The sequence below is a fragment of the Syngnathus leptorhynchus genome, chromosome 4 (genome assembly GCF_054491065.1).
Source record: "Syngnathus leptorhynchus isolate UIUO chromosome 4, UIUO_Slep, whole genome shotgun sequence".
NCBI lineage: Eukaryota > Metazoa > Chordata > Actinopteri > Syngnathiformes > Syngnathidae > Syngnathus > Syngnathus leptorhynchus.
Window position 1 is genome coordinate 11,855,254 of NC_141198.1, and position 22,356 is coordinate 11,877,609.

Sequence of the window (22,356 nt, forward strand, 5' to 3'; positions counted from 1 at the left end):
GCAGCCACCGAAGACGGCATTGAATTCTATAAGGATTCCTATGGCGTTTTCTTGAGACGTGAATTCCATGGTGCAGGAATGTCCAATTCCGGTTCAGAAGTGTGATAACAATCCCGATACAATGAAAATATGCAGAATCGTGACCCCCACAAGGGACCCAATGACCCTGCGTTAATGCATTGATGCCGCTATATCTACATACCTATCCATAGCTTACTTGCGTTGGTCCAGTATTCAGGCCAGAGTGGGACATAAAGGGTTAACATTAGTCTGGACTGGACTCGCCTTGAGTAGTGAAGAAGGAATGTCCTTGTCAGAAAGAGTGAGATGGAGGAGGAGAGTGAGGAAAGGGGGAAGGGGGGGGTCACATTTGGCAGCCACAAAGATGCAGTTTTGTTCCAAACAAAATAAGACCCATTAGTATATCCTCAAAATATATCAAATATAAGAGAATATATATTTCAATGAGAATACATTTAAAATGCCTATCCCAGCAGTAGGTGGGGAACACCCTCAATTGGTTGCCAGCCAATGGCAGAGCATCGATCACACCTATGGACAATTTCGAGTGTTCAATCGGCCTACCGTGCGTGTCTTTGGAACATTGAATGAAACCTAACTACCTGGAGAAATTCCACGTGGGCAACACGCAAACTCCACACATGAAAACTGGAGCCGGAATCAAACCCACTGCAAGTGTGCCACCAAAAAACATGGTGTGCACAAACTGAACTTATACTAAAGAGCTTGCAAACTTTACACTTTGTATCATCAGACAAGATAGACAAATGATGATTCATACATAGAAGAAATGTCAACATGTTGCTGGAGCTGTGCTCCATGTTTCACCTTGACAATTAATGACACCATATATCCACGCTCTTCCTCCTCTTCCTCCTTTTCCGCGGCTGTGACTTTAACATGACGTTTGTAGTGACGCACGGACACTGCTGCTGAATAGAGCAGTGTAATTATGGAGCCGCACGCACGCACACACGCACGCACACACACGCACACACGCACACACAATACAACACGGTTGTCCGTGGCTCTAATTAAAAGGTTGTTACAACAAGCGAATATTGCAACTAATCGTGTCCTTCCTGTTGAGAAGTGACGGCTGCTCCAAGCATCTGAAGTATGGCCGTCCATCATTCATGCCACTCATAAGGCCTCGGTGCCACTGGCAGCAGTCTCGCACACACGTGTGTGTGTGTACAGTAATGTGTCATAATTCCTGCAAACAAGTCATTCATCACGTCTCTGTGCTCCATTTAGCACTAATTGCATTTGGATTAGTGCAATGACTGCCTTTAAAAAAAAGGATTGTCAAAGAATTTTTGATGCATGGAATTACGGAACATTTCTATTCACAATTTGTCATTTATCAGTTTATCAGTTGTAAAGTATTTGACTGTTTTGACAAGATGAAAATATCCATCGATTATAAGGGATTTTAAGATTATTTACAGTTTCATAATTTTCATTATTTTTTCGATATGTCATAATTTTAATATTTTAACCTATTTGCAGTACTTTTATTTTCTTTCTTATTTTTGATGAGTATTGAAATGACAAGTATTCATAAATATTTCAAGGCGAATTGAAAGACATATTTCTTGACCACAAAATTTTATAAGATTGTCTCATCAATTATAGTATGCCTTGAACAAGAAGATCTTGTGACCTCATTTGCTCAGTTTGACATTAGAGAGAAATGATGTGATGCTGCCCTCTTGTGGTTGCTGCCTCAGGAGTTGGAATGATCATGACCCGAAGCGATTCAGTCGGCAAAGGGTGGAGCAGCATGTGTATGGATGGAGAAGGGTGTGTGTCGATACTCTTGCGCTGCTAGTGTGTTCAAAGTAGGGCACCGATATGATGGAGATGATTGGCAGGCACAAAAGCGGAAAACACATCAGAGCCTTTGGGGCCCAGGTAGGAACAAAGTTACACTTTACACACAAAAATGGAGTGTCAAAAATCAACAGTTTTTGTCTGGACTGTAGATAACTCTTTTTCACCCTTTTTTTTTTAACTTTTATTCCTTATGTTCCTCAAAAACTAATATGTAATGTGAGCATATTTATCTTATGGGAAAATATGACAAAATAAGATGCAACTTTACGACTAATATGTAATGTTAGCATATATACATTATGGGAAAATATGCACCAACTTTATTTATATAGCAGCTGTAGCTGTAACAAAGCGCTAACAAATATATAACGGCCTTCAAACGAGTAGAAATATAGAATGTTTTTTTGTTGTCAATTATTTTTTTGTAGCTTTTTTTCTTGACGCTATATGACTTTTGTCTCCTTTTTTCCTCCAAAATCATAAATGTATTGAACATTTCCAGAAAACAACTTTCCCCCCTGAATAGCTCAGCCCTAAAAAAACCAAACCTGATCCACATAATGCGACTTTTGTCTTTTACTCCCAAATGTACAAACTTGTTATGCAGCCTGCTTGGTGACAGTTAAACTTTCACTCATTGTACCACCCGGAACCTTGTGTAAACAATTCATTATAGGGTTTTAACAGGTTTAGAAAACTTCATTATCCTCAGGCTGTGTGTGTGTGTGTGTGTGTGTGTGTGTGTGTGTGTGTGTGTGTGTGTGCGTGCGCGCGCGCGCGCGTGCGCGTGCGTGCGTGCGTGCGTGCGTGTGCACGCGCGCATTTGTGCGTGTGCGGCAGGAAGGAGTATACGTCGAAATGGACTCCACCATGGATGAAGATGATGAAAAAAAGTTGAACCGACACAATTACACTTTGTGGGTCTTTTTAACACGTAACACACTCACGCCACTTTATTAGGAACACCATGATAATAACATACAAGAGCAACATCACAAATTCAACCTTTATGAATGAAGCGAGCAATAGACTGATTTCAAGGTATAGATTTTGACTCTCCTCAGTAAAGGTATAAAACATTTTTCATTTGATCTTTTAGAGGTTTACCTTATATTGCTACCTTGAATTCCTTTCCTACCTTATTTTCTATTCTATATTGTTCTATATTTTTTGCTGCAGCTTGCTGAAGCAGAAAGTAGCTGCACTGAAACACTTATGCGTCCAACACCGAGACACATTAGTTCTGCTTCGGAAGCTGCTTGTCGTGGCAGGTGAGTAGCTTCTGTTGAAATATAATTCAAGATCCTGAAAAGATGGTGACTCTCTTTTAGAATTAAATCATTTAAGGTATTAAATGGCTGGTATTAATCGGCCGTGTGTTCCAGGCTGGGCTGCCGTGGTGATCGCGGCCTGCGTGCTGAATTTCCATCGGGCCATTGGGTTACTGGTTATCTCCTCACTGGTTCTCTTCTTCCTCGTCTGGGATTGGACGATGGCACGCTACGGTGATCGGATATGGGAAGGGCTGCTTCCTGTCCGGGACCTGGCCAGCAAACAGTGGATTCGACTCAGATGGTGAAAGTGACATACAATGTATCAGATGAAAATGATCAGAATATTTAAAATCGTTTTTTACGCTAGTGGTGAGTGTAGTGGTGCCCCACCTCCTCCAGCAGATGGTGCTGTGCAGGGTGATACCTATTTTTATAGGCCTTCCCTGTCATCTTTCTGCCATACAGTGCAGTGGATCAGTCTTGAGTAGCAGAATGTAAAACGAAAAATGGTTTCCCATCCCTTATCATGTACAGTGTATGGTCCAGTTGTTTGATTTTGGATCTCTCCTCCATCCAGGCTGATATGTGCGTGTGTACTGGTGGGCCTTGTGTGCTGGTTGGTACTGGACACAGCCAAACGAGGAAAAAGACAACTGGTGTCTTTTTTCGGTTTGCTGCTCCTCATCTTTCTCATGATGCTCTTCTCCAAGCATCCTTTTTGTGTATGTCACGCACATGCACACACACACACACACACACACACACACACACACACACACGCACACACTCATGCTGGATTCCTTTAAAATGGTCTTCGACCAATGCTCAGAACAAACTCAAATCTGAAGGAAAGCACAATTTCCAAAATCACCTCTGCAAAATGAAATGGAGTTAGTACACTCCAGGTCTGAAGTTTATTATTATGTGTATGTTTTAGTGGTCTTGGCAACCGTTGTTCTGTGGACTCGGGCTGCAGTTTATCTTTGGGCTTCTGGTTCTGAGGACATCCTTTGGTTTAAAGGCACTGGAATGGCTCGGCTACTATATTGAGGTATGCACTGTACACACACCCATGAAATTTAGCTGATCAAATTGAGTTCAAATAAAGTTAAATATACTGTGTATAAAATACAAACAAAAACCTTTTGTCACTTGTTTAAACCAATTATTAATTGAAATAAATTTGAATAAAGATGGGCAAACATTTGTGCTTTTAACGGCCTGATTAAATTTTTTGTATACACAGATGGGCCGGGTAATTCATAGAGGAAGTAAAAGAAGGTTAAAATAAAAAAATATATAAAATAATAATCAGCGTTTCAAATTCATGATGTACAGTTACTTTAACTATATTTAATTCACCAATTATGATGAATAGATTACAAATTAAATGAACGTCAAAAAGTTGTAATCTTTTTTTTTACTTCATATTGTTCATTTTGTTTACAAAGTATTTCATAAAATAAATTAATAGTAGATCAAATGTGAATGGATATATTTTAATTGATCACTTTAAGGGGAGACCACAGCTACTGCAAAATGAATTGCAACAAAAATGACAAACAGTTGGCATTCAAGGACCACATAAGTAGCCTGCCTACCTGGGAGTTTGCCAGTGATGCGAATTTGTGATTTCCGAGTCGCTTTGATATACATTGTCGCTTACTGATATTTACCCGAACTTCTGAATCCATCCAGTCAATTATCATGAGACATAATTGGCGTCTTCACAAAGATGACTATCCATCCATCCATCCATCCATTTCCGGAACCACTCATCATCCATAATAATTATAATAAAATATTATTCAAGGTAAATAGAGGACACTTGTGTGCCTCAAACTGTGAAATATAGAAGACAAAATAAATGTTCAGGTCCGTGTGGTTTTGCCGCCCTGATGAATGTGTGACAAAATGTCCTCTTTGCAGGTCTTCATAGCCTACACGGATGTTGGCTCTCGTTTTGTCTTTGGGGACGATTACGAGGATCACTTCTTCATCTTCAAGGTAGATGCATTGTGACATTTAGTCAGAGAATGTGCTGAAAGTATTAATGTTGTTGCTGTTTCTTTTTCAATGCTTTTGGCACAGGTGATGCCCATCTTGATTTTCATGAGTTCCTTCATCTCTATTCTCTACCACCTGGGCTTCATGCAGTGGCTGATTTACAAGGTGAGAAAGCAGCGAATCGCAAAGCACAGGATGCGACAACACTCGAGATTCCATGCTTCCTGTCAACAGATGGGCTTCATAATGCAGGTTGCCATGGGAACGTCTTTGGTCGAATCGATGGCAGCGGCGGCGAATATCTTCTTGGGGCAGGTGTGTCACCATGACAACAAAAAATACACCGCAATCAAAACCTCATCACGTCAAATGAATGTTTCAGATAGAAACCCCCCTTTTGATCCGACCCTACATCAGTGGGCTCACCCTGTCCGAGATCCACGCCGTGATGACGGGAGGCTTTGCCAGCATTGCCGGAACCCTCTTGGCTGTCTTCGTCTCCTTCGGGGTGAGGAACAGGATGGAATGCACACATGGGGGTGGGGGCACTAACAACCTGCCGTAGGTCTCATGAAGCGGACTTGAACTCTACAGTAGTAAACACTCTCTAGATGGCTCATTCTGGAATCAATGAGCCGTGGATAAAGATGATTTATTTAGTATTTCCTTGTTTCTGCAAGGTGGAAGCGACGCACTTGATGACTGCGTCGGTGATGTCTGCTCCCGCCTCGCTGACCGTCTCGAAACTTTTCTGGCCAGAAACAGAGACGCCCCGCACAATATCTAGCCCTGACGCCAAAGTCAAAGGGTGAAGAAAATATATTCAAGGGGAATAAGGACCGTGCAAACCAAGGGCCGATTTGAAATGTTGACTGTTTCCTTCAGGGAAAGCACCAACATCCTGGAAGCTGCATCACAAGGGGCCATCTTTGCAGTGAACCTGGTGGCCAACGTGGTGGTCAACCTCTTGTCCTTCACAGCGCTGTTGGCTTTCTTAGACGGCGTTGTCTCCTGGCTGGGGGCCATGTTTGACTATCCGCAGCTCAGCTTCTCGGTAAAGTCCGCGCACAAAACGAGTTCAAACAACTTTCTGTACAAAGTCAAATCAAGTCAAATGATGCCTTTTCCCAGCTGATGTTTTCATACATCCTTATGCCCCTGGCGTTCATTATGGGAGTTTCGTGGGAGGATAGCTTTCTAGTCGCTGAGCTGGTGGGACTTAAGACCTTCCTCAACGAAATCGTGGCTTACCAGAAGCTGTCGCTGTTGATGAAGAGGCGCAAGGCTGGCGGACCGGAGTACGTCGACGACGTAAAACAATACATTTCTGTAAGGTTGGCTTTTTTTTTTTTTTTTGCTCTCTAAGCCTACCTAACTGATGACTAAATACTAAAACCAACATAAGCCAAATGTATTGAGTATATAACAAAACTGGATGGATTTCCCTTTCACAGGTCCACTCCGAAACAATCGCCACGTACGCCCTGTGCGGCTTTTCCAACTTTGCCTCGCTCGGCATGTCGATTGCAGCACTGAGTGAGTGGCGCAATCACAAATCACTCATCTCATCCCCAAAACAATGACTATATTATTATTATTATTGCAGTATCAATGGCTCCGGAGAGACAGAGCGACATTTCTTCTTGTGGAGTCCGATCCCTGATTGCAGGCTGCGTTTCCTGTTTCATGACGGCCTGTGTCGCAGGTGACTGCCCACGATTCATTGATAGTTCACCCTTTATTGACAATTTCAATCATTTATGATTCCACACACCACGATGTTGCCTTCTCGGTAAGTAGGGGAACAAAAAATGTCCCGTCGGGTATGCGCCATCACTTCCTACAGTCGAATTTGAATCATCCTATTGGGAACACATTTGCATGAATATTCACACGCATATGTCATATTAATATGACTAGACGGAAGATGTGAATAAATCTGGGCTCCATTTGTCCCTTCACTTAGTGTCTATTCTTTGAATTCATTAGTTATTATTACTACTTATGATGAGTTATTGTGTCAGCTTTTGGGAACATAATAACCCACGATTGCCGTGAGTGCACCGCATTATAATGAAATCAAACAGAGTAATGAAAAGGATGAAGATGAGAAAACATTTCAAATTAAAAATATGTGTGTGTGTGTGTGTGTGTGTGTGTGTGTGTGTGTGTGTGTGTGTGTGTGTGTGTGTGTGTGTGTGTGTGTGTGTGTGTGTGTGTGTGTGTGTGTGTGTGTGTGTGTATAGGCACACTATACATCCCCAAACCAGAGTGCCCAAACTACCTCAGCATCTCATTGAACAGCACCAACGTGACTGTAGCCACAGAGCTGCTCACCTGCTGCACACAACTTTACAACAGGTATGAAACAAGTCTGTAGTACTCTTTACAAAAAAACACAGCCGAGAGCAGTATACAATAAATAGATAAACACACTCATGCAGCAGCTGCTGTCAGTCTTAGCTCACACCCAGACACTCACACACGGAGATGTCGATACCTCCAGAAAACAAATTCTATATGATGTGTGTGTCTGTTTGATTGCCAGCGTGATGGTGCACGAGCCGTGGAACTTCACCTTGAAAGAGTTCACCGAGAGCAGTTTGCAAGCGTGCTGCGCCCTCACGCCCTCCTCGTCACACTTCAACTGTAGCTGGCTGCTTTGACGCACCACGTATTGACCATGTTTACTTTGATCAATCTTGAAACCGATATCGTGTTCATTTACACTTGCTTTTGATTTGATACTTATTTATACGTATCTGCATTCACTCACACAAAGCACTGCCATTGGGGGTTGCAGGTTTCACTAGGATCGTGTAGCTGTAATGTAGTACACGACCACTGGGTGTCGCTCATGTCCTTTTAAAGAGTACCACAATGACCCAAGGCCCTGTCAGGGCTCATCTCTCTCCATTAAGCCACGGAGGGATTGAGACAAGAGCCAGACGAAAAGACGATACTGTGTCACCATGCAGTGCTCACACGCACACACATATTGATTGACACTTCTCCCGCAAGTGTTACATCAAATAAGAGGTGGATGACCATCTCGGGCCATGCGCGGGTAATTCGGTCACCTATGCAATTATACAAACAGAAGAATACGTCATTGGACAAATAGAAATATGGATGGAAAGGTAGACAGATTGAGTAAATCTGAGATTTCAGACTGTCCCTGAAGGCAACACCAACTTCAATAGATTCTGGATCCACTAGGCGATCGGACATGGAAATGCTGAATAGATATTGTGGAAGAGAGATGGATGTTTGGATAGATGGATGGATGGGAACATTCATTGAGTGGTAAAATGGGTCAATGACAAATTTCAGGGACAGTCTACATCAATGAACATTTCTGTAGATCCACCAGAATTAACCAAGGGGTTAATCAGAGATGACTTGTCATAGTTCCGATGGATATTTAAAAACGGACTGCCCCATACTATAATAAATCAATGCAATCACACTGAACAAATATCAACATTTAGGTTGAAAAAGATCCGTGCTTCAACCAGTGTCTGGCCCAGCAGGGAAGGCCTCGCTGGTGCTGACCTCTCACCACCGTGTCTGATTATGGGAGAGCGAGCAGTATGGTGCTGGAGGAGACATTACAGACATTTATACATAAACACCAGCAAATGCAACTCTTCTACGCCTGGTTAATTGTAATTCCCAGAAACAATGTGGCCTCTCTTCCCCACACACGTACACATTTTCCTTTCTCGGAACACGCGTGCGTTTAGCGCCATGTGCCCCTCTTCCTGTGTGTTTTATCCCCTGCTGAGAGCGCGGGCACGCACGCCCGCCCGCACATAAACACACACACACGCGCGCACACACAATTCAAATTCTGTGGAGGCAAGGCAGGTGGTCAGCCATTGTATCCACGCTGGGATCAGAGCAGCAGAGCATGATTCCCATTTATATTGAAACCAGCCACTTAACCCCCATTTGGCTTTTTCAAAGCTACCAAGTGCATCCTAAGAACACCGTGGTAAACATCCTTTGCACTCACGCACACACTTGCAGACATTTGAGAGGGGCAAGTTTGCCCAAAATTGTATGATTTTTATTTCCCTTTTGCTACTTCAACCTCTTCATGTTCTACTCTACGTGAACCGACTGTACAGCAAAGTGACGGTTTTCTTTCTTTTTCCTTTTCTTTTTTAGACTGCAGCTGCACTCACAATAATTCACCCTCTTTTGGAAATGACATTCAGGAGGGAAAGCAACATGTCATTTTGCCAAAGTCAAGTGGTTGTGTGTTATTAAAATCATAATAAGTCATCTTAATTTCACAAAATTGTAATCCATCCAGCCATTATCTGAAACGCTTAAAACAAGGAAAACAGTCGGAATATTATCAGTATAAAGTAACATTATAGGAAGAACAAAATTTCACAAGAATAAAGCGGTAATTTCACAAGGAAAGAACTCTCAATTCCATAACAATAAACTTGTAAGATGAGATCCGCATATGAGAATGAAAAGCATAATTTTACCTAAATAAATTTGAATGCCCTTCCTGAGTAATGTATCTTAATTGTCCAGCCTGACACTATATGTCACTGGCATAGAAAGACAGAGATAAAGTATTTGTTGTAAATAATACATTGTTGACCAACTAACTGGACTTTTATCTTTTTTTTTTTTTTTTTATGGATTTCTTATGGTACCCAAGACTAGTCCACACTATCCCTTTCTAGTTTCTAAATGGATTGATGATGGCTGTGACCGATTTCTTGCCAAAGCGTCTCCAGTTGCTAAAAAAGACAAATCTCCATGGCGACCTATGCAGCAGAGCGCAGGTGGAGGGCCCTTGAAGGTGCATTAGGACCTTGGCCATAGACAACTTGCATTAGCTAGCTTTGTTTCAGCCATAACCACTAAGAGCCTCGCTGGAGAAGCATCCTCAAGTCGTCGTCGTATTCTGCGATGGAGGCGTACATGATTCTAGACCGTTGTAATTGATATATATTTACCGCGTCTAAGAAGTAATGAGAAGCATTAGGGAAGTGCTTCTCGATTATTTTCTGTTCCGCCGTCCCTACGAACAAGAAAACATTTTGTACTCCCCCCTATTCTCTCTCACGACAATAAACAGTATCATTTGTCTGCCAAGAAATTGTACGCCACTGCTTAAACTTGCATCCTCAGTATAGAAAACAAAAGACAGAAATGTAGACGAACTTATAATGAATACTTTAACATTCTTTTTTTGCGTCCGTAACAGAAAATATTCAAAGTGCATCAATTTGTCTGAAATTAAAAATTTAACCGCGATTGTCACCGCCACCTACTGTAGTGTATGCGCAATTACACTCTACTAGTACTGCTGTTCCACATGATATTGTTTTTTTTTTCATTTTAACGTCTTGCTTTGACTTATTTTTGCTTGCCCTACCAGGCTCCTTCCTGCTTTGAATTGTCTCAAATTAGGTAGCGAATGACACCCTGATAGCCTGTTTGCTCGTCGCAAAGACAATCGTGATGGAAAAACAGATACCTGCTGATGGGTTATTACTTTTAGCGTCAAATGTTGCTTTTGTGCCCCCCCCCTGGAATAACATAATGAAATGAAATCTAATATTTATTTGTTTTAATCTATTATTAGAGTTGTTCAGACTCTTACATCTGAAGCATGAGAATGCAAAGCTTTAGTGTTATATCCCAACAACCAGGGAGAGTGTGATGTTGCATTCTAATAGAACCTCAATATCAAGACTCCACAACAATAACAGACAGCCACCGTGGCTTTTGTCAATGTGACTGTGAATTCATATAAAAATCGTATGAAAAAAAAAAAAAAAAAAATGAAAGAAGCCTGGACAAATATAATGGTAGTTCACATGTGCAACCAAGGTGTGTGCCATAATTAGCTTCACTGGGGTCTTCAAACTTCAAACTGTCAGTCAGCGTATATCAAGATTTGTCTCAGGAGATGAGGAAAAAAAATTACAGACAAGCATGTTGAAAGATGGTGCTATAAGACCATCTTCAAGCAGCTGGATGGACGTGCCTGCAGGTGGAAGACAAATGACACATCGAAGAGATGAGGAAAATGAATTGGAACAAAAGAGCCCAGCACAAACTCCAAAGGAACTAAAGATGAACTTTATTGTCAAGAGAATGACCAAGGAGGACACCGATGTTGAAAATAAATGATTGTTTCCTTTTAACTGCAATAAAAGAAAAATCTGGGGGAATAAAAACAAATAAGATTTCAATCGGTGAGAAATAAATGCAAATAAGCAAGGTCCCCTCAAATAAATCCACAGAAAAAAAAATGGAAACTGAAAATAGCAAACCACAAATAGGCGGGTCGAGGGGTTCACTTTTTTCAATCGTCTGTTGATGCACTTATATTTCTTTTATGATATTCTATATTAGTTTGGTCTAATCTTGAGTTTCACAAGGTTCCATGGTCATAAAATGTCCTGTGCTGCAGCCTCGAGACCCACAAGGCCACTTACCCAGGTGTTCGCATAATATGCCCACACAGGTTAGTTGTTGTCTTTGTGTGTTTTGGACTTATGAGTAGTGTAGATGCTTTTCATTTTCTTTTTTTTCTTATTTGGGTCTGTCCTTAGTCCATTGCAGATGTTTTTAAGTGGTTATCAGCCCTTTTTTTTCCCGGGTCAAGTTTATAATTGCCTTTTTTTTTTCTCCCCCCATACTCAGGAGTGTTCTACTGTCTGTGGGTTGTTGACGATGTCCGTCATAATTCTTTGGTCAACTACTGTTTATTTACCTCAATCTTTGTATTTGTGGCCCTATTTTACTTCTTCAAAGTTGTGTGTCCAATGCAGATACGTATCTGGAAATTAAATCTGAAATGTTGATTTCTTGTCTCATGTTATTCCTTTGTTGTCAAATCCAATTGTTTTTAGTCTATTAATTCGAATAAGAATCAAAGCAAAACAACAACAAAAAATAATATTGCAAAGCTCAATTGCTCAAAAGGCCTCTTGAGATGTTTGGAAGTAACAACCATATTGAAGTCCCATATGATGAAAAAGAGGACAAGTGATGAAAAAGCAGACACTTGAGAGTGGAGTGCAAATGATGATGGTGGTTGCGTTACCATGCTGCCATAGTATCATTTTTTTCTAAATAATAATACAACTTCAATTGTTTCCTTGCGCATCAACAAGAATGTGTCAGTCAACAAAGGGCGCTTCAATGCAGGTCTATCATTTGTCGTCTTGCACTTACATGTTTGGAGTTTGCGCAAAACCCCCATTCACAACAATTACCTTATTGTTTCCTTAAGGAAGCCGTATGGAAGAAACACTTCATTCCCTTCTTTGCCTTTTAATGCCTCCTTGTCCCAAAGGCTTCCAGCATGCACTTGTGACCTTTCCTTTCATATCATATCCGGGCTCATCAAGCGGGAGACATTAAGTCACACACACTCAGGCAGAGATAAACAGGTGAGGACCACAAACAAGATGATGGGCTTGCTCTCAAATGTGACCGCAGAAAAGTCCGATCAACTGCAGTAATCTCCCGGATGAATAAAACATGGCGGACTTTGACAGTAAATCATTTTTTGCTTCAGGTGTTTACATTCTAGTCAACCTTTCAATTGTATTTGTGTCAATTATCACGGCTTCAATGGTAAAATGTAGTTTTCTCAGTGCAACATGTCATGTCATAGGACAAATTCATTATCGAGATTACAATATGTAGCCTTTTCCTACAATGTTCTGCAAATTGCTCATTGAGAGACAATTGAGATTTGTGGAATGTGTCACACTGGGCGATCGTTTTTCCAAGTTTGCTGACCAATTGAAATCTTTTTTTTTTTTTGTAGTTTAAGAACAGCTACTGTTTTAAGAGTACAAAATTTAGCAAAGTGCTATCAACATGACAAAATATATCACCTTTTTTACCAAGTTGGCCATATTTGTGGAATATGTTTTGCCCGATAGGTTCATGTAATTTTATAAAAGAAGAATTTTGTCCACATGCCACCTGAGGAAAAAAAAAAAAAAAAAAAGACTTTTTGTCCACCTTATGATTTCTTTTCTTGTACTTAGTAATAAGTAAGGGCAGGAAACAAGAGACGGTGAAGTTGGAGAGGTGTAAGAAAGAAAAGCACTCTGCAGAGCTTGTCAAATTACCTTCCTTAATGAACAGCTTGTCAGGCAGCCTCATCTCTGCAGAAGAGAGAGGGGGAAAAAAGGACAAGTGGGGGAGCAAGCTATTCTCTGCCTTGTCATAAAAATCACTCATCTGTCTCGTTACATGCTCTCCCTTGCGCTCGTCTCTTTCAACGACTGTTTGGCTGCTTCGGAGCGCTTGTATTCAAATGGTAGTAATGACTCGGCGGTATATGAACATTGCATTGTGCCCTTGTCAATCGCTTGTCGGTATTCTTTCAAAGTTGCCCTGTGGAGCCACAATGGGCTTTTCCATTAAGCCTTATTAATGATAACTCACCTGAGCCTTCGCTGAAAGGTCACAGACAGGATTAATTGTCTCTTCTTGATTGTGGAATAAAAATAGATTTTTTTTTTTACAAATCCTTATGGCTTTTAGACGAGGACCACACGGACAAGGGCAAATAGTGAAAAGGTAGCAAGGCATGGGTCGGCAACTCACCTGCTTGGGGTTTTTTCTGTCTCCCTGTTGCAACACACCCAATTCAAACGATCAAGATTGTTATCCAGCTTCTGCAGACCTTGCTAATTCTCTGACCATTTGAATCAGGTATGTTGCAACAGAGAGACGGAAAAATACAGGGCACCTCGAGGACCGGAGTTGCCTACTCTTGCCCCCCGGTAAACTTGAAATTAAAAATTATCAGTCTGACATGATATAAAAGTAGGACTTTTTCCATGTTAAGCATTTTGAATATTTTTTCCACACATTAAAATTGTATGATTAATAAGATATATCCCCAGCTTTTCTGTTTCAAAAACATATTTTTGAGGAGTAAAATTACAATTTTATTCTTGCAATATTATGACTGTATTTGCATAAAATTACAACTTTTTCAGCTTCCCCCTAGCCAAACCCAAAATATTAGGAACACTGATATCGTGAAAAACAATCAAATGCTGTCTTCACAATTCATGACCACATGTACATATACTGTATTTAAAAACAGAAAAGCATCAATTGAATTATTTGAGAGGTGATGAGAATGGTGTTCAAATATGACCCCCCCCCCCGCTCAAACATTTCTGATAAAAAAAAGTGATTTTTTTTAATTCTTGGAAATTGCAGTTTTAAAAAAAATTGTAGAAATTAAATGAATTTTGTTCATGAATATTTCATCTTAATTCTTGCAATGTTGTAATCTTTTAAAAAATACATATGGATGGATGGATGACAATTACAAAAATAGTGTTTCTGAATACTGTATTTACATTTTTCTCTGACAGCTTTTTTCCCCCTATTGTGTTTACTGCGACTGACCTTTTTTTCATAGTACGTATTATGACTCAATTCTAATAAGATGGCTAATGCCTTTTCTCACAAACTTTATTGTTGGACTATTATGACAACTCTCACAACATGATGACTTGTTCTCTTAAAGAATTGACTTTAGTTTTATAAGACTTTGAATGTCTTAGGATCTTTGTTTAATTATATATTTTTTAAATCAATTAAATCAAATTTTTTGAAAGCAATGTTGGATGTTTCACCGAAGAAAAAGTATAATTTCAATAAATGTGTTCTCCATATTTCTGCTAGTGCTGTCACAATCAAGACATAAGATAACTAATATTACTTTATTTTTAATAGAAAAGAATAATAGCGCTCGTAGCGGAAACTCAAAAGCAAACTCCATTAAGAGCCAAAAAGGGTTCTTAGTTCATTCCTTTTTCAAAGCACACACAGAAAAATAATCTCCTCCATCCAGATGAGACAAACAAAAAGGCAAACTTTTATATAGTTTAAGTTCAATTTCCTCATATTTTTCCTTTTCCTTTTAATGACTCATGTCCTCAAGCCTCTGGCACATTTGGATGCGGGCCCCTAAAAGAGAGCTTGAGCCATCAGAAAGGATTTTTCATTACTACATGTAATAGGGCAAAGAAAATTACAGCTGCTCGAGCATAGATTTTTTTTTTTCTTCTCTTTCCCCCAGGATTGTTCCTGTGCTTTTTACCTTGATGATAGAAGCAGTACAGTGCAGCTGCATTGGGGCCATTAGGAGAAATTAGCACAGTACTCTCTTCCCATATGTGCTCCATCTTCTCCCCTACCCCCTCAAGCATCTCTGCTCCATGCTATTTGCAATCGGGAAAGATTCATTCGAACTAAAAAGGGGAACGGGCTTGTATTTTATCTCCGGTTCGACACACGAGTGGGCAGCCGACGTAATCACGTAAATAATATCGTAAATGGAAAGCTATTAGGGACAGACGAGCGCTTCCGTCGAAGCCTCTCCAGAAATATGTGGTGTACGTTTTGAAAGAAACTGTCCATTAGTTACATTGTTCAATAAGGTCTCACCATTTTAGAGTATTCAGGCATGAGCGAGCAGTTGTCTAGGACTCGTTTTAGAGTGTAATATCAAAAGTACAATGTATAAACTAGGAAATATTCAAAGAAATTGGCAGAAAACATATAGGGTTATTGAAATGGTTAATATATCACAGTTCATAAAACACCATGTGAAAAGGCACCTCTGTGCTCTGTGACCAAGTGATGAAAAGAAAAATTACCAATTGGTTTGACTTTTGTATATTTGTCTTCTTTTATAAATGATCCAATACGGTAAGACTAATGGCAGTAGAAATGATCCAAACTACTGCCATCATAAAATACTTTATTGACTATAGAGGCAAAAAAATATATATATATCCTTCCTAAAATTTAAATTCTACCAACTAATCAGAATGCTGTTCCGACTGGTGGGAGAGCATAAAACATATTGTAAAGAGAATTTTTGAGTCAACTGATGATTCCAACTTCACTGTCATAAAATGATATCTTTTTCCCATGTACACTTTGGTCCAAATTTCATCTTTATTTTCATGAAAATTCATGAAATATTTTTTCCCTCTTATTACAGAAAAATGAGCAGTTTTCCATGTAATATTTGGACTATCCTCGTTAAGATATAGCGTACAAAATCTACCGTAATCTTAAGAAAAATGTAATCAAACAAAAATTACTGAAGTACAGTATTTGTGTGAATTTAACAAAAATTACTCAAGTATTTGTGTCCTATTTCTACTTTATTCTCAAACAATTACAACTTTCTTCCCTTGCTGTTATGTTTTATTTCATTAAAATTGTCAATAAAAACATTAAAAGACTAAGCTTAAGGCCAGTATTGTTTGTATTTTTAATGATTGTCTTTTTTTCTTCGCCATATTGTATGTCACCACCAAGACAAAGACAAAACACAACCACACATCATGCATACATCTCTCAAACGCCACCACCTTGCCGTCCCCGACTCCTCGTTTCTTTAGCAAAGTGATACGATGCCTCCTGGGTTGCGTGTCGCCCCTCAGCCCCCCATCCTTTCCAGACTCATTAGCGCAAAACAGGCTATCAACATGCATGGTCGGGTCTGTATTTAGATGCTCAACCTGATTAGCCCCTAATGAAGGAAGACTAGAGACATGAATGGAAGTGCACACAGTAGTATAGGAAAATGAGTACACTCCATGTAATGTTCATCATATTCAAGACACACTTCATTTCATCTGCATGAACAATGTAAATGAGATCCAAGGTGTTGGTTGTACTACTTACTGAAAAAAAAAAGAGGCAAAATATTGGAAACAACACTCAAACAAAACAATAATGACAGAGCTGATCAAGGAATTCCTCTGACGCTGTCAAGCAAACTGAGTATTTATAATATTTCTGAAGTTGTGTTTTGTCTCAATACAACAGCTTTATTCTAGTAAAGTTGTCTTGTATAGTTTACAGACTTGCACAGACTTTTTTTTTTCCATTATGGACAAAATTTGCCGTTTTCTTATTGACATGATTTTCCATCTGTGTACAGCATAACACAATTTATTTAATAAATGTTAAATTAGCTATTTCAATACATAATTTGATTTCTTAATTTGTTCTATTGAATGGCTAATTTGTTGGTTATATTTGTGGATTCCAACTACAAGCATTTTGATTATATCTCATGTATTGGATGATTCTCATTGCGTACTAAAAGAGTAAACTGTACCTTCAACGCTTATTCATTGTTCCACAAAATACTATTAATATTTTTTCCACCATCCAATCCCATTAAAAAACTTGTCGCATACTTAAGTTGAATTCATTAAATATTGGGGCGTGATCAGTTCGTGAAAAAACAACAACAAGCTCCTGTGCGATGGCCGATAAGAAACAAATGATTAGTACGATTTAGCCTCCTTTCATTTCTAGCATTTGCTTTCAGTGGCGCATGTCCCAAAAGGCAGCATTTAATCAAACTTAGAAAGCGTTTGTCTTATCTTGAGGGCTCATCGTTTATTAGATAAAAAGGCCAATTTACACAAAAGCAACCACCTTTCAAACAATTGTCTTCCGTTAACATTAACAAAGTGTCAGCAACAGTTTGCGTTGTACATGCAAACTCATTAGGATAAAAATAAATAGGAACTCTGCAATGATGAAAAATAATGAAAAATGATGAACTTTTCCTCATTTTCCTTTTCTCTTAGTTGCTCCCCCGGGGTGACTTAAATGAAGACCTGCACTGCCCTTGGATATTCAATTATTTCACCAGCCAGACGTAATGGATGTAATGAATGAATGAATGGAAAGCCGGCAATTCATTACCGCAATTTGAATATAAACTTGGGTCCTCTGCCGCACTCTTCTCATTACAATTAAAAAAAAAAGGCCTTAAAATTCACCATTTTAACGTTGAAGACGTTTTAATGCACAAGGCCTAATGAGCGACATTGCATGGGAGAAATAGTTGTGTGAATAAATGAATGAAATCTGCCTCTAATGACAGCATGTTATATTTGCGTGCAGCAGATGGGCTGCATTGCGACATGGATTCACACATTGTCTCTTCCAGCTCGGAAGCAGAAGGGCAGCTTGAGCGCAGTCATTTCCCAAATAGGGGAGAAAAAAAAACAAAACACACACACCTAAGTCTCATTAAACGAACTCTGCTCATGTTCAACGTCCATGTTCTCATTACCGGCCTGCTCCCATTCTCATTTCCTGTCTCGCACCCTCCGCTCCAGCTCACGGCAGACCCCCTCGGTGACAGGCTCGGCCTGGGTCACCACCGCTCCCCCGCTCCCGCCGCCCACTTCCACGGTCATGAGACAGCACATATCGACCAGCTCCTCCTGACAACGTTTCATGCCGGCATCCAGCTGGGACCTTCGGGCCGGGTCGTGCCTCATCGCCCCTTTCTCTGCCACCGTGAAGCCCAGAAGGTCCGTCAGGACCCGATCGGAGAGCTCTGCGTCCAGATAGCCGCTCCCGTCAGAGAGTGTGGCACGGATTCGCCACAGGCCGGCACTGGCGCTTAATTTGCCCAGGAGGGTTACGATGAAGGCTTTGATTTTTATGCAGGTGGGTATGGAGATTCCGTGGAGCAGACAGAGGTACGTAAATGGGGGTGAGTTTAGTGTGATGTCACCTGGTGGGTATGTTTTTACTCCTGCAGTGGTTGAGGTGTGACTCCTACCATGAAGTACTTTCTCCTTCCCAACTATTTCATTCCCAGATAAATGGCCGGACTCTTCAGCTTGTGCTCTCTCTCCATGGGAGTCGATACCCGGAGGTAAATAGTCTATAACCTCCATGACGTCACCCCCATCCTGTTCTGTGGGAGGTTCAGGCAGAGGAGCCGAGGCTCCCTGAAACATCGCTGCATCCAAATCGTCCATGGTGAGGTCGACAAAATCCTCATCTGGAAAGTGGTCGTCGAAGACATCGTGCTCCGCCGGGCCTTGACGGGAATACAAGGGCTCGACGAGGTCGGACTCCTCTCGCTCGTTACCACGGCGACCGCTTGGGAATGAATTTACTCTGTTCACATTGGAGTGCAGATTTGCTTCACTTCTATTAGACAAGATCATAAAAAAATATTCAGAAAATTATTCATACTCCGTGACTGATTATCTTATTTCCATTTGATTCATTTTAATTTATCTTTAAATGTTGACAGCACTGTATTTACATTTGACACAACATAAAAAAAAAGTAAATAATCACTAAATGTGAGAGCAGCAATGAAGACCATTTTTCTTCGCAACCTTTCAAAAATATCATTTGACCAAAAAAAAAAATCTCCAAGGCAAATAAACAGAAGTCTGTGTTCACTTGAAATAAAATTCCAAGTATGACGGTTCCAATCTACCAGCAGTCTATAATGCAGAAATAAAACCGCATTTCCTTTGTTCAGAAGTCAGCCGTTTCTCGCTTGATGTGCATTTGCTCAAATTCGAGCGCAATAACTGGTGACAACCAAGCTGAAATCTAAAATGTCATGGCGATTATGACCGTGCTGAGGAGTTTTTGTGAATGTCAAGACTTCACACTGACACAACCACCCACCTGCTGGATGAGGCACTCAAGCTCCTGGAGTTGGAGCTTCTAGAGGAGGAAGTGGAAAACGGGCTGAGTGTTCGATAGCCGCTGTCTTGAGCAGGATTGACCGGAAGCCTTTCCACCACCACCACCATCTCCTCTTGCTGCTGCTCCGTGTCCTGATCCTCCAGACTTGCCAGCAGCTCTAGGTCATCTAGCTCGAGGTTCTCCATTTCCTGGTTTCTGGCATCATCTTAAGAAGTTTTGGTTGCGTGAGTGACTTTGGTGGCATATCATCAAGTTGAAACCATTGAGGTTCTCTACCTTGGTGTGATGGTGGAGCTTCTCCCCTGTCTTCGTCTTCCTGCTGCTGCTGCTGTTCTTCTGGTAGTCCCAACACCCGACATAGAACCCGTCCCTGTCAGAACAGTGCATGTATCACTTTGTTTTGTGTTTTTTCCCCAAAATTGTAACAAAATAGTTAAATGTGTGTGTGTGTGTGGGGGGGGGGGGGATTCCAAATACATAATACTGGTACATATATTCCATTACTAACTCCAGCACCCTTTTTATTCCCAAGACTGACCTGGCCACCCTTGTCCAACAGTGAAAGGTTAAACAGACCTCAGCTCTGATTCTAACTTGTATGTTAATATTAAAATAACACCACTCCACTTGATCAGTTCCTAAAATAAAAATGACTTTGACAAAACCAACCTGGCTGTTACTTTCAGTCAATTCTTCCACTTCCCCGCCCAGGACCTTCACGTTGCCCGGGCCCAACAAAAGCATCCCGAGTCTGCAGATCATCTGCCCTTGTAGCTGCAGCTTCACACCAGGCCTGGATATTGAAAATACTAACTATCGCTTGTGTTTCTTTCTTATCTGACGTGACATTAGTTGACATGCAAATGTGCGCGGTCCTTCACCTAAGGGCAGTGCTCAGGGCAGGTATCGGCTGATACTCCATGGCCTGCAGGCTTTGGATGCCATCTGTCACCTGCGATAAAGATGATGATCGCCATAATAAATCAATTTAAAACCAGGTCATAATTGGCCCACTAACCTGTAGCAGGAGCATACGAGTGGGCCTGGCCTCCCACGGCCTCTGAGTGTTCTGTGTAACAGCCGACACGTTGTCATTGGTGCAGTCCATGCCCTTCCATTGCTGCAGCTGACCGTATGCGGGCTGACTGATGTCCAGTAATGAGTCAACCTACAACAGAGAGGGATAGCTTCAGCACAGCACACTGTCTTCTCCATGCTGCTTTTATTTTTGCATGCTGAGTGATACAATATTGCCCTCAAAAACAGTGACATCTAAGACGACCCACCTGTGACCAAACAGATGCTACATGCAAAAATATAGTTACAAGACTTCTCAGTGGTCAAAAACAATGTGTATTTATAAACTATATTCCTTCAGGCAAAAATGGAAATTTTAACTGATGTCACTTCATCTTGGCCTGATAAAATTATAGGTACTGTATATTTATACCTGTACACAGAAGATGCCGCTGAGTTGAGTCTTGTGGGCTTGAGCAAGTCCCTCTGGGAGAACCGGGTAGTCCAAGTCCTTCAGGTCAGTCAAGAGCCACTGGTCAAATGCCTAATGTAATCAGAAATTACGTTTTGTTTTTTTCTTGTATTGCTTTTTAACTGTCAATACAGTATGTTCCTACCTTACCTGTTGGTTAATTTGCTGCTGCGACAGCCTACCCACACCTCCTGCCTCTTCTTGCAGCCACTGCACACAGGCCTCGAGCCAAGCGAAAGGTACCTGGACATGACGGGAGGACTTCAACCAGGCTTGGGTCACCTGGACCACAGCCTGAGGAGCCATTCTCTGTCTTATACCTTCGGTGACTGGCCACACTGTTGAATAAATCATCATTATTATTATTGCAGTTCTTCTTGTTGATGATGGACTATTCTTGTTGATTAGGGATTATTTTTATAGTCTTGCTACTTTGATAACATCTTAAGTAACGTTTACGTGACATAAACAAGGCGGCAAGTGCCTAGTAGTTACAATGCATGCCTCAAAATTCAGAATGTTGGTGTTTGAATCTCCTCAAGTTTCAACGTTCTTTAGTGCTTGCATGGATTTTCAGAATGTGCACGCTAGCCCTAGACCAATTCAATACTAAACTGTCCATTGGTGTGAAGGTGGATAGAAGTTGCATGTCAAGAATGTGCACTGGAGTTGACTGACAAACTGTTCAGTGTATGACATCCAAATATTCATCCATCCATTTTCTGAACCGCTTTATCCCCACGGGGGTCGCGGGCGTGTTTGAGCCTATCCCAGCGATCACCAAGGAGTAGGTAGGGGACACCCTGAACCGGTTGCCAGCCAATCGCAGGGCACACAGAGACAAACAACCATCCGCACTCGCACTCATACCTGGGGACAATTTAGAGTCTTCAATCGGCCTACCAAGCATGTTTTTGGGATATGGGAGCCGCCCTCATCCAAAGATTATTTATATTATTATTTAACTATTATTTATTCATATTTATATGATTGTTGTTATTTGGGTGACATTCTTGACCTCTCACGCCACCCGTATGAGGACTGCGGGTGGATGTGACATCCACAGAGAAGCTCTCAGATGGCTCCAGAAGTTGTCAAAAGACACCACACGCGTATATAGTGTACAGTCATTATACTTAACGCCATATAGACAAGGAACTTGAAACAGATGTATTAGACGTTTCAACACGTCGGCCA

The 22,356-nt window shown here is 40.9% G+C and overlaps 2 protein-coding genes across 3 annotated transcripts; one reads left to right on the forward strand and one right to left on the reverse strand.

Annotated features, from left to right (window-relative positions):
* Positions 1-1,878: 1,878 nt before the first annotated feature.
* LOC147058150 (solute carrier family 28 member 3-like) lies at positions 1,879-9,466 on the forward strand. Of its 2 annotated transcripts, XM_085910277.1 has the most exons (18): positions 1,879-1,938; positions 2,701-2,777; positions 3,040-3,131; positions 3,246-3,435; positions 3,712-3,856; positions 4,072-4,185; positions 5,064-5,141; positions 5,226-5,306; positions 5,376-5,456; positions 5,524-5,649; positions 5,822-5,949; positions 6,027-6,195; positions 6,273-6,470; positions 6,596-6,677; positions 6,748-6,846; positions 7,388-7,502; positions 7,690-7,815; positions 9,315-9,466. In XM_085910277.1, the coding sequence occupies exons 1-17, from the start codon at positions 1,879-1,881 to the stop codon at positions 7,805-7,807; spliced, it is 1,953 nt and encodes a 650-aa protein (XP_085766403.1). In that variant the 3' UTR covers positions 7,808-7,815; positions 9,315-9,466. The 2 variants fall into 2 exon arrangements, with proteins under 2 accessions (XP_085766403.1, XP_085766402.1); XM_085910276.1 differs by lacking the exon at positions 9,315-9,466 and having other exon boundaries at positions 7,690-8,390.
* A 6,663-nt stretch (positions 9,467-16,129) lies between these two features.
* On the reverse strand, positions 16,130-22,043 carry rmi1 (RMI1, RecQ mediated genome instability 1, homolog (S. cerevisiae)). The gene is made up of 8 exons (XM_085909522.1): positions 21,310-22,043; positions 21,121-21,231; positions 20,689-20,838; positions 20,552-20,622; positions 20,340-20,463; positions 19,947-20,040; positions 19,650-19,875; positions 16,130-19,154 (listed from the first exon to the last, which is right to left on the reverse strand). The coding sequence occupies exons 1-8, from the start codon at positions 21,514-21,516 to the stop codon at positions 18,296-18,298; spliced, it is 1,842 nt and encodes a 613-aa protein (XP_085765648.1). The 5' UTR covers positions 21,517-22,043; the 3' UTR covers positions 16,130-18,295.
* Between the last annotated feature and the right edge of the window lie 313 nt (positions 22,044-22,356).

Coding starts and splice junctions, on each gene's coding strand:
- LOC147058150 (XM_085910277.1), top strand. CDS start 1,879: ATGATGGAGATGATTGGCAGGCACAAAAGCGGAAAACACATCAGAGCC. Junction 2,778..3,039: donor AACCGACACAATTACACTTT/GTGGGTCTTTTT, acceptor TTTTTGCTGCAG/CTTGCTGAAGCAGAAAGTAG. Junction 5,142..5,225: donor ATCACTTCTTCATCTTCAAG/GTAGATGCATTG, acceptor CTTTTGGCACAG/GTGATGCCCATCTTGATTTT.
- rmi1 (XM_085909522.1), bottom strand. CDS start 21,516: ATGATGATTTATTCAACAGTGTGGCCAGTCACCGAAGGTATAAGACAG. Junction 20,464..20,551: donor GCCCTGAGCACTGCCCTTAG/GTGAAGGACCGC, acceptor TTCAATATCCAG/GCCTGGTGTGAAGCTGCAGC. Junction 19,876..19,946: donor AGCTCCACCATCACACCAAG/GTAGAGAACCTC, acceptor AAACTTCTTAAG/ATGATGCCAGAAACCAGGAA.